The sequence below is a fragment of the Hippichthys cyanospilos genome, chromosome 6, assembly GCF_059441005.1.
Source record: "Hippichthys cyanospilos isolate Australia breed blue-spotted pipefish chromosome 6, RoL_Hcya_1.0, whole genome shotgun sequence".
Taxonomy (NCBI): Eukaryota; Metazoa; Chordata; class Actinopteri; order Syngnathiformes; family Syngnathidae; genus Hippichthys; species Hippichthys cyanospilos.
Genome location: NC_142374.1, coordinates 23662082 through 23681524, shown reverse-complemented (window position 1 = coordinate 23681524; position 19443 = coordinate 23662082). Strand labels below are relative to the sequence as shown.

Here is a 19443-nt window from a genome sequence, read left to right as displayed (position 1 = left end):
AGTTTAAATTTGAGTCGGCCGGTTCTCAAGTGCTTTTAGAAATTTGGCCGTCTGAGCACTTGAAGGCCATGGCAGCTGTTTGGAACATGTTGTCAAATTTAGCAGCTCAATGACCTTCTTGGTAAGAATTAGAAGGATGATCTAGTCAAAGAAAGAATACTAATATGCATCTGGATTTAGAAATGAAGACAAAACTAAAGGAAATCATGCAAGATTAAAGTAATGCAAACTTTGTTTTCACTCCAAAGCTACAATAAACTGCAGATATGTCAGAAGGGTGAGTAGTACTATTATTTTCTGAATAATTCCTTACGTCGTATTTTGGTTCTCATCCAACTTTTTGTTTGATTTTCTGTCACATATTCCATGCAAGACCTGTGAGTACAACTAAATTCTAACACTAATGAGATATTTTCTTGTGAATGTTGAGAGATATTAAGTCAAAATAGCCCCGCAAAATTAAAGCTGTAGGTACTGAGCCTATGAGACCGGTTAAACGTTCCGGAAAAATAACTGACGTCAAATGGATTTTTATGAACTTGAGTAGGGCTGGAGATATCAAATATTTTGGTATACAGAATAATTACATATGAAATCAAAATATGTAAATTTATTTTTAAAGAAGTATTATGAATACATGAGACGATAAAACATATTTCCCTTTATCATTTTTTATCAACATATTTTAATCAATATTTTTTACTTGAATATGAACTGTGCATGGGAGCAGACTATTTTACATTCTAGAAATATTAGCGAGGTTTTAGAAAAATATCTGGCCACTCGGTTTAAATGACGCGATGTCAAAACCGCACCTTTGAGATAGCGTCCATTGTTAAAAAAGTGGTCAGCTGAAACTGCGACCATTTCAGTCATTTACGTCCAATAAACTGCCTTTGAAAGTTAATTGGACGGCTCTCCACAGTCTGTAGGGGGCAGTAGAGGGCTACTAGCCACAAACACTGCTAGCATCTAGTTCTGCTCACAGCTGTTAGCGCTACATGCTGCTTTATACGCTGTATAAAACAATGTCAGTGTAATGAATTTTTTTAAGCATCCTTAATTGCCATAATTCGCAAATGAACTTAATTTCAGGACAACATCGTGTTGTTGATGTCAGTGACGAGTTAAATATGACGTGATGGTGCGACACGCTGCCAGGATCTACTTCAAAATAAAAGTAAGCCAAGGCATTGGTGTTCTTTTGTTATTTGGTTATTTTACGGTTTATTTTGAAGTTACGCATCGCAGCTAGCTTGACTTCTTTCTGACATTGTAACAGGGTACCCTAAGCAGAAGAAAAAAATCCATTGGCATTTTTTAACAGTCAATCGAATTACTCGAAGACTCGTTTGAGTAGTTTCACCAGTTAACTTGAGTTTTGAAGAGCCACATAAAACAAACATCGATAGAAACGCATCTGATGTAGCATCTTTTAGGAGCGTTAGCATGATAGCGCAACACTTTTTTTTGTATTCTAATCCATACTTATCTCTCAGCATTCACCCAATAAGATGTTTATAGAATATGTGTAAAGCGTAGTGATTTACCTCACAGAGAAAACCAAAATATTCAGCCACACGCCGCCTGCACTTGAAGGTGAGTCCAGCAGATGCAAAACTTGGTGAATATGAGTTTTTTTCCAACAATCACCAGAATGCCTTCTTCCTTTAAAGTCCATCTTGCTGAGGAGGGCCGCCTCCATGCTTTTGGCTGAAAGCGAAGAAAAAAAAGAGGCGAGAGAACGATTCATTAGCGAATTTTTCCCCCGGCCTAAGACCTCAGACCTGTCGGTCCAACAACTCCAGGTGGCAAGACGGCGACGGCCAAAACTTGACTCGACACGCAACCGATGTTTTGTGACTTTCTAGGAATTGTGCAAAGAACTCCACCGAAAAATTGATGTCGCAGATGAAGGACGTTATGATATAGCGATGAAGGTGGATAAAAATGAAAACGAGGTAAAGTATGTTAACACTTTGACCAATCGCTGCGATAATATTAAATCTGACTAACACCGACCAAGCGTTGGGATTTGATTGGTTAGCAATTCATTTCAAGCACGCTGAATAGGATTTACAATTTGAACTTATATGAATACAAAGTGTGAGCATATATTTGGAAACCCAGGTGCGTAATAAAATTGTACCATAGCACACAAACGGGCGGTTTCCCACACAGCTAATTTAAAAGCAGCAGGTGGGTCCTCATGTACAAATTCACACTATTGTGTGACCCACTTAGACGCCTATCATCTCCGGCTAAGCTTAGAAAGGCACGTTGCAAATGTGTTATCATTTTACAGATTGCATATTGTAAACTTCATCACATCGCATCCCGCTCTTTAGTACACTCAAGTGCAAATGTAAATACACCGCTGTTGTGCTGTGGGTGCCTAACAGAAACAAAAAAGGGACCGTCAACCATGAACCCATTATAGATATTTTCCAACTTTTCTAAACGTTTTTTTTTTCATACTCCCCTCTCCCATCACTTATTATTAAATTAATAAACGGAACACTCAGTGTGGTCGGGGGTTCCTAGGCGTTTTAAATGCCGCGTCAGGCGTGGTACATTTGGCTTTTCAATTTAAGAGCAAATGAACTGGAACATGAAGCTACATTTTGAAAAATTGCGGTATCGTGTAGTCATGATTTTTTTGTTAAGTTTTATACAGATTTGCATTGTCCTTAGTGACACCATTTTCCTGCTGACAAGCCAGAAATAAAACGATGATGTCACACGATCTACTGGAGTTACGTGGCCGTGGAGATACCACTACAAATATTACAAATGGCAGTGCACTCAGTTTTAAGGTTTTGCACTGGTTTGGGGGTACATGGCAGAAGAAAAGAAAAACCATTTCCCAGGTCATACTTCTTAAAGAACCCATTGACTATATAATAGATTTGAGAATGATCTTGTCATAAAAACAATGTTCCACAGAAAGTGATTTCCACACCGCAAAAAGATGCCTGAACGCAAATCTGCTTTTGTTACAAAAAACTATTAAAAAATAAACTCCACGATGACATCATCAATGATGATTTTGGCCTCAGATTGCATCACTGAAACAGAAGATTGCCTCGCTGAAGGGGGTGAGGCGGCCCAGCTTAAAGAGGGTGAAGAAAAGTACCGAAGACATGCTGGGCGCCTACTCTGACCCCTCCAAACTCATGAAGGCGGATTTCAAGGCCAACCTGAAGACCGTCAAGAAAGAGGACGATAAAGTAAACCCGAAAGCGGAATCATTATGTGTACGCAGAAAGAACATGACAGGATGTTTATGATTCTCCAGCGGGAAGAAGTGACTGACTGGCGTAAGAATGTGGAGGCCATGTCCGGAATGGAGGGCAGGAAGAAGCTGTTTAACGCCGGACAGTAACCAAACTTATCGTCGTGAATTGTGAGTAGGTGTGAATGAACCATCGCCACCGGTATTAAAAAACGGTCGTGGAGGAAATTCATCCGGGATGTATTCTTAAAAAAATATGACTATTATTGTACCCCATATAAAAGTGCACTTCGAATTACAATTGGGAATCCTTGTGGAATTCCCTTTCCAACAATACCTCATCTGTGAAGATTGACTCAGTAGTCCCTGGGATATAAGGGTTCAAAAAAATGCGTCCGCGCCCCTTTTTTCACCCAGAAAATTTCATAAATTTGGTGGGCCATATCCGCATCCCTGCTCAAGTTTTAGATTTTGCGTTTAGTTTTGTGGTTAATGTACAAATTGTAATGAAAATAACATAGTTCATTTCAGTTTAAACACGCAGTTTCAAATGACGAAATTCAAATGTATGTAAAAGTTAAATACAACTGAACTGTGTTTAAAAAAATGTGAGAGAAAGCTAGGCAAATCAAAATGTTTTCCGTATAAGAGAAATACCATTACATCACTATCATTGTTTCTTTTTTTCAATGAGATCTAGCCTTTACTCAAATCCTTTATATACAAGATCCAATCCTGGTATGAAAAATAAAAAGTGGGGCATAATATTTTTGCTGGGCACTACAGCATTCATATATATTCTCTGTTTAAAAAAAAAAAAAAAAAAGATTACCGCAGTGGGTTACGGGGACATTGAAAGTAGTTATTGAAACTCTTCTTATATTTGGATTGAACATATTACACTGCCCCCCAATGGTCAAGTTGTGCATACCAGAAGGAGCTGCAACAATGGTGTTCTCATTCATTCATTTCATGACTGTTTTTGAGTTATGACTCACAGAATGAATAATATATATATATATATATATATACATATATATATAAACACTAAATTTATATGTAAAAAAATATACAAAATATAAGGTTGTATAAAATTAATTTGCAACTGGAAGTGAATTATGATGAACTGTAATTTGGTACAGACATTGCTAATTATTTGAATTTTCTTTTTTTCTGTTTACAGGTTTGGGACAGTGCAGGAACTTTAATGGTGGATTTCACCAATTTAAAAATCTCTAATTAAAATACTACACACATTTTTAGGTTTGGCTTCTTTTGTCTTGTACAATTTGTGATATTCTACCTTTAAACTGAAGAAAAGAGCAGCATGACCTGTTTCAAAACGAATTCGAGCTCGACTTTAAGAATCGTAGCTGACAGCATCCCGATTTTGGCGCGGGAGTTCTATTTTAGTTGGCCACTCACAAGGCACGCAAGAAGTCCTTGGATGTGACCCGTGAGACTCCTCCTGCCACTTCCAGACGGACGCTGCACACCTCAACAGCTTCATTTGCACACACGAGAAAGGTACGACGCGTTTTTCCTTCCCTGTAAGAAAAGAGCAATCACCGCTCAGAATTGATCATTTATTTGAATTCATGCATATTTGAATATTTTGACTGGATTCAAGGACGTTTGTTATACAAAACACTTAAGAAGTCTATTTCTATTGAAAAACAAATGAGAAGCATTGATTATGATGACCGGGATGACTAAGAAGCTGCAAAGTTGCTAAGATTTTTGTTTTTGGAGCCAGCACTTATTGTGACCAGGTTAAAATAACATTGCTTAAGTTAAATACAACTGAACTTGGACCAGAACGATAACAAAGTGATAAGTATTGGTGCCAGGCCGATACCTGGATTTATTTCAAGGAATTGGCCCTTCTCTTGGAGCAATTTACAAATGATGTGAATAGAAAAATGCTATCAATTTCATAAAATTTTATGAGAAAAACGTTATAGTGGAATATACAGGTCAAGCATTTTCCTAGTATTTGCTGTTTCTGGTTTGGATTTGTGAAGCTGCTTCAAGAGAATGGCCAATAAGAGTATGGCTGGCATCGCGAGTATCAATATCTTGAAAATAAGACCCGGTATTGGCCTGATACCAATACTTGGTATCGGGACTCGCCAATCCCTATTAAAATTTGGTAGTTTGTAGCTGGTAGGAATGGGTGAGTACTGATACCAAGCATTGATATTGGACCGATATCCAGCCTTTTTTCAAAGGAACAATCCTCTCAATGGCGGTCGATATTACTATCAGCCCTGAAGCAGTTTTAAGATGATGAAATTCAATTAAAAAATTAAAAGAAGAGAAAATGCCACCATGATTTTTTTAATACTGTGCTGGATGAGACAAATATTTCATTAAAATAATGTCTTTTTTTCCCCTGGGAAAATGGTGTGTATCAAAATTGGTATCGGCTCTTGGAATCAGTATCAGGGAATACGTAAAGCGTTGAGGACTTAATTCTCTTAATGCTACAATTGTGAATTTTTTTTTGCAGCTAAAAATCTTCCAACATGTCTGAGGCGTAAGAAATCATTATTTTGTTCAATTAATTAATTTCTATTTACTGCTCACATTCTAACTTGTTTCTTTTTCGTTCCCCCTTGAATCTCCACCAAAGACCGGTAAGTCATTTTTCTTGTTATATGTTAACCGTGGGACACTTGATGCAACTTTAGAATTTTTGTGCAGAGAAAACCCAAGATTTCTGCATCTCGCAGACTGACCCTAAAGGTATTCTTTTTTTGTCCTCATATTGTCTCGCTGATGAGTTCCACAATGATTCCATTTTTTTTTCTCGATTCAGACCAAGCTGCTCAAGGCAGCAACTGTGATGCTGGAGAAGGAGAAAGAGTCAAAGAGTCAGGAAAAGGAACGTATTTTGAGCGAGCGAGTTCCTCCGCTGCAGCTGTCCGGGCTGTCAGTGCAGGACCTGCAGGTACGTGCGTGCGCCCCAACAACGTGCCGCTCTGAATGTTCCACACGCCGCTGCCAAACGCACGCAATGTTCGCAGCGGGGGAGATGCCTGCCGCCGTTTCTGTCATCTACGTATGCTGCGCGTATTGAATTTCATATTTCATACCGACACCTTTCAACATTGTCCTTGGGTCTTTTTTTGTTAGGGCTGCATTTTTTTAAAGACTTTTTTAAGCTTCTTTCACAAGCATTGGCCAGTGTTAGATTATGACGGTATGATAAAAACATCAGTGTCACGGGATCACAGTATTCAAATTACACCTCTTTTTTCCTCATTGAACAGCATATATTTTATTTTTAAACAAAACATTGAATATTTGATGCATTGAGAAACGTGTATTAACTATAAATAACTACCATTCTTGTTTTTTAATTGTTCTTAGCAGGTCGCAGTCCCCTGTAGCTGGCACTCAATTTTTAAGACAAAAACCTCCTCATACTGCCAAGAAAGTAAAAAACAAACAACAAAACAGCAATCGCTACCTTGCCATCTAAATATTGAGTCAACTCTGCAAGCACTGGTGATACCGTATCAACATACTGCACCGCACTTCCATAAATTTCCACTGTGGGGCACACTCAACTTTGACTATATATATATATATATATATATATATATATATATATATATATATATATATATATATATATAGAGAGAGAGAGAGAGAGAGAGAGAGAGTCTGGAAAATATATTAGATAGATAGATAGATAGATAGATAGATAGATAGATATAGATAGATAGATAGATAGATAGATAGATAGATAGATAGATAGATAGATAGATAGATAGATAGATAGATAGATAGATAGATAGATAGATATTATGAATTCATTTGCTATCATTTGCTGCCATCTTGTGGCATGCAAATGCAATTCTAAAATTATGCTGTTTACATTTTTAATGAATGCAGGCAAACATTAAGTACTGGTCATGCATTTCTCCTTTTGCAAGCTCTGATGGTTCTCGCCCGTCTCATAGGCTCTGTGCAAAGAACTGCATCATAAAATAGATGTGGTGGATGAAGAGCGCTATGACATCAACGCCAAGGTTAACAAGAACAATTTAGAGGTTTGGAAATCAATCTCATTTTAAAGGCGGTCACAACCGAGGAATTTGTTTAACCACATGGAGTTCATCTTTTTTTTTTTAATGATTTCTTTCAGCTTGAGAATCTGTGCGCCAAGATCATCGAGCTGAAGGGTAAAAAGCGACCCGCTCTGAAAAGGGTGAAGATTTCCGCAGATGCCATGTTGGGGGCCCTGCTGGGCGCCAAGGTCAAAGAGTCAGTGGACTTCAAGGCCAACCTTAAAACCGTCAAGAAGGAAGAAGAAAAGGTAAAAATCTGTTTGTTTACCTTTCCACGCGGCAGCAAAGTAAACTTTCCATTTGATGATGTTCCCCCGGTGAACAGAAGGAGGAAGTGACTGATTGGCGGAAGAACGTGGAGGCCATGTCCGGTATGGAAGGCAGAATGAAGCTGTTTAATGCCGCCCAGTAGAGATGGATAAATAGTAAGCCAAAACCACATGACTTCATTGCTCTTGCATATTCCTGATTGTAAGAAGTACGCTGTATTTCCTTCATAGTCTCAAAATGCTTGGAAAGAATGTGATAATTATGATAATAACAAAGGTTTTACGAAGTTATTAAAACTGACTTTTGTGGTGCCAAATACAGAGAGTGGTAATTATTTGACAGCAATAAAACATAGACTTTTACGCATGAGGCTGCTGAATCTTTTCTTGGCTTTATTAAGATTTAGTGTAGTTTCATTCACAAATGAAGTCATTTTATGCCAGGGGTGTCCAAACTGCAGCCCGGGGGCCATTTGTGGGCAGCTAACCGCATTTTTGAGGTCTGCTGTGTATTCTGAAAATACATTTTGATACGTACCGCAATGCTATTAAAAAAATTAAAAATGACAAAAAATAAAAATGTTTGAGAGTAGACACTGTGAAAAAAGTCCTAATTTGCCTCATCACTTTTAACCAAAGACTTAACAAAGCAGTTTTTTTAATATAATAAACTATTCTGTATAGATAATTTGTAAATGCTGGCATGATATATTTTTTTACCATGGTCAATCGGTTAAAAAAAAAGGCCCCTACGCCTTTCTATTTATTTTATGTGATTTAAAAATAAATCACAAAAAAACATAGTTTGCTACCTGATCATAAAACAGTTTTATAATCATAAGTAGGGATGGGCGAGTACCGATACCAAGACTGGATCAGACCGATACCTGGCCTTAGTTTTCGTATCAGTCAGCACGATGGCAATTGTTTGAGCCTGATACTCATTTCTTACAATTTCAAGCAAAAATGCTGTATATTGAAATATTTACTAAAGGTCTTTCTTTAAAATTCTCTGTCATTGTTGTAAAATGATGTGTGATTCATAGCTTCTGCGAAAAAAATGTCATTCATAGTTTACATAATCATATTAGCTAAAAAATAAACATTTAGGGGAATGTAATAAAGCAGAAAAAAGACTGGAATCAAAGCAGGTCTACACAAAGCAGGAACTGGAATTAAAAATATTGCTAGTGCCCATGGCTGAACAATCATTCCAGCAACACCCCAAAACACCACTAGAGGTCACTACCGCTCTGCAAATGTGTTCCTATCCCCTACAGCACAGGTACCTTCAAACGGTGAGTAGTTTTCGTTTATTTTATTGACATTAAAGTTGAATTATTCACGTACACAACTTATTCGCGTTCCAGATAAATGTAATACTTGTTTTGTGATTACATTTAGAACCCGAATAACTTTACAGGATTGATGAAAGAGCAATTAAGGAATGATTCATTCCTTCCAAAGCCACCATGTGGCGCTATACCCCCAAAGCAGTCCTTAAGGAGGCCATAAGGAAATCTCCGAGGTGGACATTTTCACACCTCGTACACGACGTCGGGCAAGAATGGTGAGAACAGAGTGTCTATTTTGGAGAGTCGCTCTCAAGGGCGTTGGAATCTATATATTCAGTGTCTTTGTGCCCTCCTCATCTTGGAAAAGACGCCGGACAGTAGTTTTGTCGCATATTGTCTAAGGTAAGACAAAAAGAATAAAAATAAAATGTTCAATGATATAAAAATATATGATGATCGGATCGTTTATGTGATGAAATTTTTGTTGAGTCTTGACCATGTATTCATCTGATTTTATAAAATTTTCTTTATAGTTGATGTCTTGCGTACTGTAACTGATCAAGTATTGTCAAAAGCTTCATTTGAATACGTATTAGCATCAAATATTTGACATCTATACTTTCGTAACTTGTCTTTGGAAAGTCCTTGAGTTGTTTTTCATTTCTCTCCTGACAGAAGGAGACGCAAGAAGAGCTGAGCTATGTCTGACGCGTGAGTATTATTCATCCCTGTCTTAATATTACTCAAATTTTATTATTTTTTTTTTTAAATAAACAATCTCCCTGTACTTTCTCCCCATGAATCAATGTCAACTTCTGCTTCTGCGCTCAGGTCGTCGGTAAGTCAAAATTAATGTAAAAAAATTATTATTCTGCATCAACAAATACTAGAAATTCAAAATTATGTGCCAGGATTAAGTGAACAATAACTGATAATAAATTAAAAAAAAAAGTGAGGTGTTTTATTATCCCGTTATTTTCGTAGAGCAGAAATCAGGCCCAATTACGACATTTTCAGCAGATCCAAATTGGGGGGAAAAATACTCGGGTTTTAAGAACATTGTATTATTATTTATGATTTTTTTTAAGAGCTAAAAATTAACCAAATAATACAAAGTTTACGAATGAACTTTTTGGTAGTTGTCATAGGAAGCTAAGGTTAATCTAGAACCTGAAACAATGGTAACGTCTACTGCATGAAAACGATTTAATTCGGAAAGTGAAGACAGAGTTACATTAAAAACAAAATAGTGCCCAAAAATGGCACTTTTTTCTGTTCTTAAAGGGACAGTGTCAAAGTTTAGCACCATCTAGTGGCAAACTAAAAGTGAATTCACTAAAAAAAAACATTAATTTTATCAAAATGCAAAAAAGCATGTTCTATCATTTCAATGTATATCATAATAATAATAATAATCATCAATTCAGTAAGTGAAATGTTTCTGAACAAAAACAACTTAAATGTAAATGTAAGGTAATGTTAGTAGGCTTGCGTATTGTGGTCTTGCTGAGACACCGTAGCGCGCATGCTAGTGATGGAAAATCAAAGCTTCTTGAACTGCGTGTAATTTTTTTTTACTCCTCTAGATGGCGCTCGGTTTAAAAATGGAGGTGCATTATTGGAAATGTATTCAATTTTTATAGCATCTTTAAACTAACAGTGCCATCTAGAGGGGCAAAAAACACCAAATGCTTCATGAGGCTTCATTTTTCCTACAATAGCACATGCGTCAAAATTGTAGCATTCTCTTAGATCACCACTAGATGTCACTACATTTTACACACTGTACCTTTAATGCATTGCAAAGGTACAAACGTTTGGATCCAATATCGGCAGATCCTCAAAACCGGCGGACGTCTGCAAATACTATGATAGTTACATCCTTAATCATTCTTATAAAATGTGTTATTTGAGGAACTTTCAAATAAAATTGTCAACGACTTGACTCAGTTATGTAGTCCTCATATTAATTTATTTTTTGCCACCCCAAAATTCTGAATATACGCACCGTGTTCTTTTCCAGAAACCCAAAATATCTGCATCTCGCAGACTCTTTTTGAAGGTAGGCCAACAAATGGACCTCAATCATGATAATCGCCGGCCGCGGTCACAGATTGTAACAAAATGCTATCCGGTCAGACCAAAATGCTCAAGAAGGCCATGGTGATGCTGGACAACGACAAGCAAGTAAGACGAGAAGAACGAGAAAGAATCCTGACCGAGAGAGTTCCGGAACTCCAATTGTCAGGCCTGTCCACACAGGAACTTCAGGTACGTTGTCAATGATCCAACTCTAGTGTACATACAGTACATAACACTTTACTGTTTATGTCAATAGAATCTTTGCAAAGAGCTTCACCAGAAGATCGACGTGGTCGATGAGGATCGTTACGATATTGCTTTAAAGGTGGCCAAAAATGACATTGAGGTAAGTGTTGTAGTTGGCATCGACCAATCGATGCTATAAACAAGTGGTTTGGGGGTACGGCTAGCCCTGGGGGTACGTGATGTTTTAACAGGATCTCTGCAGGTATCAGAAATCGAATTTAAGGCTTTGTAATGCCCTTATCTTTTCAAATCAAGAGTAAATTAATTGGAACATGGAGCAAATTATAAAGAAACTATATTATAGTGACTTCTTTGCATCATTAATGATGCGATATTCTGGCTGGAGATGATGTTACACAACTACGACAAATTTAGGTACAAAGTTCATAAAATCAGAAACTGATAGCATCACACTGAAAAGGCTGCTTTCAATTAGGATGGGGTTGAGAATCACTAGTATGAATCAATATCTCAGTCTGTATTGTGACTAGAATCTACAGTAACAAAGTTTTGTTTTTTTTTCTTTTGGGTGGGTATGGATGGATTAAAACAAAAAAAAAGTTGCGGGACCTGTCTCAGAAGATCTATGAGTTGAAGGGCAAGATGAAGAGGCCCAACCTGAAGAGGGTGCGAGTGTCTGCAGATGCAATGTTGGGAGCGCTGCTGGGCTCCAAAGTCAAAGAGTCGGTGGACTTCAAGGCCAACCTCAAGACTGTGAAGAAAGAGGAGGAGAAGGTCAGAATTTTGCGGACAGTTGTTTCACACGCGTACCGACTTAAATATGAGAAATACATGACAAAGCGTCTTGTAACTTTTCTTACAGAAAGAGGAAGTGACAGACTGGCGGAAGAACGTGGACGCCATGTCGGGTATGGAGGGCAGGATGAAGCTGTTCAACGCTGGCCAGTAGACGACAGACTTGCCAATAATGCCGATGGCTTGAGTAACCGACGCTCGGGTATCGAAAACATCTGTGTGATCATTCTGTATTGCAAAAAAGCAGAAGCAATGCAAGGGGACTGTCACTATCAAATATTTTCAGTTTTGATTTTAGTTTTAGAATTTCTTATTCTATCGATTATTTCGTCGATTAAAAGAATAATTGAAAGAAATTTGTGTATTGTTTTCCCAGTCACTGTTTATGATTCAAGTACTGTATATTTAGTCTTATGGAAAACAACTAAAACAAATAAAAATTGTTTAAACAATGCCAATCGAGAGGGAGTGACGTTTTCTATCAACTTACCTGTTGAAATGTAATTTTAATTCATGTGCTAGCATCTTGCTTCCAACTTTTTTAATGACCAAGACATGACAAACTGCAGCAGTGAAGTTTAAAAATCAGCATTTAAGGCATTTAGCCTTTTTTATCTTTTTCGTTTATATAAATGACGTCATTCATTATCTAAACAAAAATTACTGTGCCAAGATGTACATAATGCAGTAGTTGAAAATGTTGATTTACAAATTCGGGGCATTAAGTTATTAATTACTGAGAAGCAAAATAAGTTAAAACATCTTTTCCTTTATTTTTTCGAAACTAATAAGCAGAAATAGAGTATAGTTATGTGTTTTCAAATGTGTGAAGTAACATGAGAAAATCAGCAAAATAAATACTAAAGTAAAGCTGAAAAAAGGGAAACACGTACAGTACCTGTTTATGTTTGAAATTGAAAATATTCAACGCTCAAACCTATTTTAAAACTAAATACCAAGCCCTAGTATAAAAAAAAAAAAACTACGAATTTAAGCAAGAAGTTACTGAGACAAAATATAACGTAACCATGTTTTGGTAGCCATTTTGAAAGCAAATCTTTTGGTTGTTGGCGCCATGACATTGTCCCTCCCCTGGTTTAAATCTTCCTCCAAATATGGGCATATCTGATGCTCCATCCTCCGCTATTCTGATTGGTCCAGCGAGCCGTCACTCATCATCTCATCTTGCAGACGCTTTCATGGCTGTGCTAAATATTGTCAACAGTGTCGCAGCTAAATCGCCAGCGGTTTTCAAAGCCACATAGGGTAAGCTCACTTGTTTACAATTTTGTTTGATGAATTTTGTTTGTGTGAATGCTCCCGATTTGCCTTTTTTGTTATGCCGCTCACGCGCCTGCTGTGGTTTTTATATCGGGGTGCTAGCATCTTAGTTTGTTGTGCTGAATTTACAAAAGCGTTTTACGAGCATCGCGGAATCGTGGAGATGACGTCAAAAAGCACTTTCGACGCACGCACTAAAATGTGATTGCAAGGGATCATGCTCAATTTCCTCATGTAGAAATTCTAATAATAGGATAGTGATACTTTCGGGGTTCACTTTCAGCCTCCTGAGATCAACTTTAACCTTTAAGCTTGCATCAAAATTGAGCCTGCGTAGTGTAATGAAAAAAAATGCGGTTTTTACGGTAAAATGCAGGCAATTTGTTTGCCAGAAAAATAGCGTCAAATTGCGGGAACACGTGTTCTGCATTTACAGTTAAAAACGTTTCGATGCTGTCGATTTTACACTTACAAAATGTACGTGTAAAAACAACAGTATCAGTTATTTTTTTTTTTTTTACCGCAAATGTAAAAAAAATGTGTTACCGTAATTTAACGGTACGCTTTTCGCAATGACAATTAACGCTTTTCGTAACGGCAACATTTCTTAACGTAATACTGGCGAAGCAATCAATGACTGCTCACAATGTGGGAAATCTGAAACCTTTATTTAATAAACATTTGACGTTGTTGCTAAACTGCTGATGCGTCCTGGTAATTTGGGTCCTATACACAGGTGTGTCCTGTATTTGAGGAATTTAAGTATTTGACTAATTCTAAGTTTAATTAGTAACTTCCTGAGTTGAACTTGACGTGTATGCTCAGGGTTGTGCTGCTGCAGATGTCCACGTACAAACTTTTTCTGCTGAGGCATGGCGAGGGGGCTTGGAACCGGGAGAACCGATTCTGCAGCTGGGTGGACCAGAAGCTCAGCGAGGACGGCGTGAAGGAAGCCCGGGATTGCGGCCGGCTCCTGAAGGAGCAGGGCTTCAAATTCGACATGGTCTTCACCTCCATCCTCAGCCGCTCCATCCAGACGGCTTGGTTGGTCCTGGAGGCCATGGGGCAGGAGTGGGTCCCCGTGGTCAAGTCGTGGCGCCTCAACGAGCGCCACTACGGAGCCCTGATCGGCTTGAACCGGGCCGAAATGGCCGCCCGGCACGGGGAGGAGAAAGTGAAGCTGTGGAGGAGGAGCTACGACGTCACGCCGCCGCCCATCGACGAATCGCACCCGTATTTTAGCGAAATCTACACGGATCGCAGATACGGCACGTGCGACGTGGAGAAGGAGAAGCTGCCTCGGGCCGAGAGCCTGAAGGAGGTTCTGACCAGGCTGCTGCCGTATTGGGAAAGCGCCGTGGTGCCCGAGATACGACGGGGCCGGACGGTTCTCATCGCCGCCCATGGGAACAGCTGCAGGGCGTTGCTCAAACATCTGGAAGGTTCATCCACTGCTGACACACTCAGCATGCATGTGCAAACAAGAATGTGCTATTCACACACTAAGATATTGTCTTTTTTTTAAAACTCATTCAATACCATTGGCGGCTACATACGTCAATTAAATATTACTGGGCCACACACATTAAAGTCAAACATAGAGTTTAACTGGACTGGCAGTGAATGATTTAACAAGGAACAGTGCTAGCTTAAAAAAAAAAAAAAAAAAAAAACTAACCATTCAGGTAACAAACTAACTAAACAACTCACAAAAAAACAAAAACAAAACAATCCTGAACCACAAGCCAACAATGCAACTGAGCATTCAACCAATCACCCGTAAAATATCTCATTCACTGCCACTGACGGCTATTGACGTCAAAGATCCAGTTAAACTGAGCTCGCAGTTAATGAGTTAGAGTATAAAGAATTATGTGATGTGTTATCACAAAATGCGCTTGAATGAAAACAGCAAATTCGCAGAGGGCATATCATCACAACACCGATGCTATTAGCTAGCCCGCTCTGCTCCACTGTCATAGGGCGTTCCACAGGGTTCAATTTTGGCACCCCTGCTGTTTTCCTTGTATTTGCAGCACTACGTGAAGCTCAAAACCTTTTTTAAAATTTGAAATATTTTGCAAACAGAGCTCACGATATCTCGCGCAACATTTTAGTTCTTTATTAAACGGGAGCTCCCACATGATGTCAAAATGTCATGCTGTGCCAGAAATGGACATTTGACCCTGCTCATAAAGGCCGTGTAGTTTAGGTTACGTTGAGCCCCCATTTTTGACCTTTGATAATACTCTCTCTTACTTTACATTTAATGTGGGCTTCTCAGTTTAGAACCTAGACTTTATATAAACTAATATATATATATATATATATATATATATATATATATATCCTAGTGTGTCCGTTGTAATGGACATTTGTTTTTAGTCTCTATCTTTTGGCTAAGTATAGCTACCCAACTAAGTCCTAGTGTCCACTGTAATGGACTTTCTTTTTTTGGTCTATATTTGTGGGCCAACATTCTTGTTCCTGTTTCCAACAGGGATTTCAGACGAGGATATCGCCGGCGTGACTTTGCCTACGGGGATCCCGGTGTTGCTGGAGCTGGACGCGCAACTGAAGCCCGTGAAAGGTCGCCAGCTGCTGGGAGACCAGCAGAAAATCCAGGCGGCCATCAAAAAGGTGGAGGATCAGGGAAAAGCCAAAGTGGCAACTTGAACTGGATGCAAGACTTTCTTCAGTTAACGTTGACAGCTATAGACACCAGAGATACATTTTTCATATTCTCACAGCGATTTAAGTCAACTCATTCGGTGCCGTTGACGGCTGTAGACGTCTAAATTCAATTTTCTATTTGTCAAACTTCCATTTTATCTGGCCTAGTAGTGAAAGGCTTAATATGAGTATTTAAAAAAAAAACATCTGAAAACTCATTTATTACCCATGACTGCTTTTGACGTTAAAGATGAATTTTTCACTTGTTCACTGCCATTGACCGCTGGAAAAATCCATTTGAAATGTTGTGGCAGTGAACGGGTTAATATGAGAATTTGAAAAAGTAACTGGTTGCGACTGAATTGAGAGAAGAAGAAGTCTTAATTCATTCACTACCATTGACGGCTACAGACGTCAAACATCATTTCTACTGACACAGAATAAACAAACTCATTCACCACCGTTGACGGCTTTTGACGTCAAACATCTTTTTGACGGTTCATAGTGAATAAGGTAAAACTCATTCACGATCATTGACGGCCTTTGACGTTGAAGATAAATTTTTACTAGCCTGGCGGTGAATAAGACTCACTCAATACCATTGACGGCTATATACGTCAAACACCCATTTTTCCTGGGTTGGCAGTGAATAAATTCAAAACTCATTCACTACCATTTACGGCTTTTGACGTTAAACATCTTTTTTGACTCTGTTGGCAGTGCATAAGATAAAACTCATTCACTGCCGTGGACGGTTTTTGACGTTAAACATCTTTTTGATTGGGTTCATAGTGAATAAGGTAAAACCATTGACGGCTTTTGACGTTAAAGATCTGTTTATTACCAGCCTGGGAGTCAATAAGACTCATTCAATACCATTGACGGCTTTTGACGTTAAAGATCCGTTTTCACCAGCCCGGGAGTCAATAAGACTCGTTCAATACCATTGACGACTGTATACGTCGAACATAAATTTTTCCTGCGCTGGCAGTAAATAAGTCCAAACTCATCCAGTACCATTGACGGCTATTGACGTCATTTATCCAGTTTTACCGGGCTAACGACGAAAAAGTTAATGTGAAATGAATGCGCGCGTCTGACCTAGCACTGTGGCTCTCTTGTTTTGTGTCCTATTTGACGACCATTACGTGGTTTGTTAACTAAATAATTTCATCGTTCTCGCTACAAGTGGTGCTGCCTTTTTAAAATTCGTCAGCCAATTGTGTTACATGGCTTAGAATTATTTTACTACCTGTCAGTTGCCTTCAGTGTTAGCATTGTGTCAATCTACTTATATGTGCCGACGCCTCCGTGTTGACCCCCCCTAGGAAAAAAAAACAACAGGGGATGTCACCGTTGAGTAAATAAATACCCCTAGGTGTGTGTATAGAACTTTTTTTTTTTTTTTTGCATTACAAAAATACTGTATGACTAATCCTGACTCCCTTGCGGCGGACAGTCCGGAATTTTCACTCTGCACTGAAGCGACTTGCCTGTTGACGAAAAAATAAATAAATAAAGGAAAGATATCGTTCAAACATTTCAGGGATTTCAAAGCTATGCTTGAGTTAGCCAATGGCGTCGTCGTTGATGTTTTCGTTGTTTTTGATGCACTTAATCTGTTACAAAATGCTGAAAGGAGTCAAGAAATACAAAGTCTTCCAACCGCACCATCTCGTCGGTGAATGTAAAGCAATCTGCTGCTATTTAAGACTACTGCTTGCATTTCAACCGCCACTTGTTTTTCGTATGCACTGGTAAAAGGATAGATAAGTTGTGGGGATTTAGTAAGAAATGGTACAAATACTTTGGCGCTATTGTGTTTCAGTTTTTCAACAAATGAACTATTTTTCCATTGCAAAATAAACAAAATGCACTTATGGTGTAGCATGTTGTCTTAATGTTCAAAGTTGCATTCAGTTTCCATGGGAAGGGCCGGAAATTTGGCGATTTGTAGCATGTTGTCTTAAATGTTCAAATGTTGCATTTGGTTTCCCTGGGAAAAGTGAAAATGTGGCCATTATTTTGTTTGTCACTCCTTTGAACTGGATTTGATTTTCCTTGAAGCAAATAAAAGTGTTCCATGAAAAAATGCTTGTTTCAGTCACACTTTGGCTTTATTTAGCAAAGCTAGGGATAGGTCGATTATCGGCGCTGATATGTGGCCTTTTGTTAAATATCCTCCTTCAGTATCAGCCTATTTTAGAAAAAAAACAAAACAAAAAGATATAAATTGAATTTCTGGACACCTTTATAAAAACTTAAAAAAACGTTTTTGGGAGTGAATGAGTTGAAAAAAAATCAGATGGCCAATAGTAAATCACGCTAATAAAACTCTGGGACATATTTTGGAAAATGTATATTTTTTTTTGGCTCGTGTACTAGGGATAGCTCGACAATCGTCCAATTATCGGCCGGATTAAACCCGTTTGCGGTCCAGAACCGGCCCGCGGGCCGTATGTTTGACACGTGATTCTCAAAAAGAGATAGAAAAAAAAAAGGCTCAAGAAGCAGGTGGAGCCGGAGCCTCCAGGTTGAATTTAAAAGCTCTGTTTGCTCTCCTGCTCTTATTTTCAAGTTGTCACGCCTCTCTGGGTTTTGCTTTTCGGGTAAGTCGCCGTTTGTTTTTCCTCCGCTTGTGAAATATTTGTAGCTGCTTTGTGTTCTTTGTTTTGGTGTCCGCGTTTTTTAATTTGCAATGTTATTTTTTCTTTTGCTGCTTTGTTTAGCTTTTTTTTTTTTTTTTTTAGGAGGGTTGCCGTGTAAATATATGAAGCATCAAACTTTCACAAATTCAATGAAAATGACGAGATCATCTCAAAAACTGCACAAAATTGACTTGCGTGTGCACCCAGATTTGAATTTTTGGTTTATTTGAATTGTTTTTATTATCACAAGTAGGGATCGATGGATTATCGGCGCCCAATCTGATCATAAATCAATTTAAAACTGTTATTGTCATGGAGCTTTTGTTTAAAATTTGTATGAAAAAGAGAAACAGGACATTTATTTTCAAATTAAAACAAAGATCAGTGACATTTCCCCATTTTAAATATTGTTTTTACTGTAGAAATCAATAGGCAGCTATTGGTTTATAAAATAAAAGATGTGTATAGTTAAAAAAAAATGCAAACCAAAATTATTCCATCTAGAGGCGTAATTGGTATATTTTTATTTTTAATTTTGACATCCAATATTTTTCCTCTTACTGAAAATGAATATCAGCTCCAAAAATCAGTAATCGATCGATCTCGACTACAAATTCTCGTGTAAACTTCATCAGTTTATCTTTCCTCCAAAGTGCATTTCACTTCCTTTTGGGGCAGGAAATTCAATAACTTCAAAATCCATGGCCAAAAATGGGTCTTTTTTGAAAACAGATTTATGCACACACTTTTCTGTCATTCTACTTACGTTCGGAATATGAATACTTCTGAGTGGGGATGGAAAAATGAAGCCTCGTGAACCATTTTGATATTTTTTTTCACTCCTGTTGATAGCAATAGCACCATCTAGAGGAGTAAAAA

General features: G+C 38.1%; 4 protein-coding genes and 1 long non-coding RNA gene across 9 annotated transcripts; 4 read left to right on the top strand and 1 right to left on the bottom strand.

Annotated features, from left to right (window-relative positions):
* Nucleotides 1-1487: 1487 nt before the first annotated feature.
* LOC148422887 (troponin I, slow skeletal muscle-like) lies at nt 1488-4505 on the top strand. Its single transcript, XM_088418079.1, has 5 exons — nt 1488-1808; nt 1872-1961; nt 3060-3230; nt 3299-3406; nt 4419-4505. The coding sequence occupies exons 1-4, from the start codon at nt 1704-1706 to the stop codon at nt 3383-3385; spliced, it is 453 nt and encodes a 150-aa protein (XP_088274205.1). The 5' UTR covers nt 1488-1703; the 3' UTR covers nt 3386-3406; nt 4419-4505.
* A 225-nt stretch (nt 4506-4730) lies between these two features.
* Nucleotides 4731-7891, top strand: LOC148422886 (troponin I, slow skeletal muscle-like). Of its 2 annotated transcripts, none has more exons than XM_088418077.1 (6): nt 4731-4762; nt 5871-5983; nt 6057-6188; nt 7207-7296; nt 7392-7562; nt 7640-7891. In XM_088418077.1, exons 3-6 carry the CDS (start codon nt 6084-6086, stop codon nt 7724-7726), a joined length of 453 nt encoding a protein of 150 aa, XP_088274203.1. In that variant the 5' UTR covers nt 4731-4762; nt 5871-5983; nt 6057-6083; the 3' UTR covers nt 7727-7891. The 2 variants fall into 2 exon arrangements, with proteins under 2 accessions (XP_088274203.1, XP_088274204.1); XM_088418078.1 differs by lacking the exon at nt 4731-4762 and having other exon boundaries at nt 5765-5874; nt 5942-5983.
* A 3015-nt stretch (nt 7892-10906) lies between these two features.
* LOC148422885 (troponin I, slow skeletal muscle-like) lies at nt 10907-12116 on the top strand. 3 transcript variants are annotated; one of them, XM_088418073.1, is made up of 5 exons: nt 10907-10940; nt 11018-11149; nt 11217-11306; nt 11768-11941; nt 12030-12116. In XM_088418073.1, the coding sequence occupies exons 2-5, from the start codon at nt 11024-11026 to the stop codon at nt 12114-12116; spliced, it is 477 nt and encodes a 158-aa protein (XP_088274199.1). In that variant the 5' UTR covers nt 10907-10940; nt 11018-11023. The 3 variants fall into 3 exon arrangements, with proteins under 3 accessions (XP_088274199.1, XP_088274202.1, XP_088274198.1); XM_088418076.1 differs by having other exon boundaries at nt 11768-11959; nt 12036-12116; XM_088418072.1 differs by lacking the exon at nt 10907-10940 and having other exon boundaries at nt 11003-11149; nt 11768-11962; nt 12036-12116.
* Nucleotides 11783-13004, bottom strand: LOC148422884 (uncharacterized). The gene is made up of 3 exons (XR_015865974.1): nt 12861-13004; nt 12028-12190; nt 11783-11918 (listed from the first exon to the last, which is right to left on the bottom strand). It is a non-coding gene; the product is annotated as an uncharacterized LOC148422884 (long non-coding RNA).
* Nucleotides 13005-13117: 113 nt separating this feature from the next.
* bpgm (2,3-bisphosphoglycerate mutase) lies at nt 13118-18030 on the top strand. 2 transcript variants are annotated; one of them, XM_088418071.1, is made up of 3 exons: nt 13118-13228; nt 14069-14685; nt 15744-18030. In XM_088418071.1, exons 2-3 carry the CDS (start codon nt 14085-14087, stop codon nt 15917-15919), a joined length of 777 nt encoding a protein of 258 aa, XP_088274197.1. In that variant the 5' UTR covers nt 13118-13228; nt 14069-14084; the 3' UTR covers nt 15920-18030. The 2 variants fall into 2 exon arrangements, with proteins under 2 accessions (XP_088274197.1, XP_088274196.1); XM_088418070.1 differs by lacking the exon at nt 13118-13228 and adding an exon at nt 13816-13979.
* The last annotated feature ends 1413 nt before the right edge of the window (nt 18031-19443 follow it).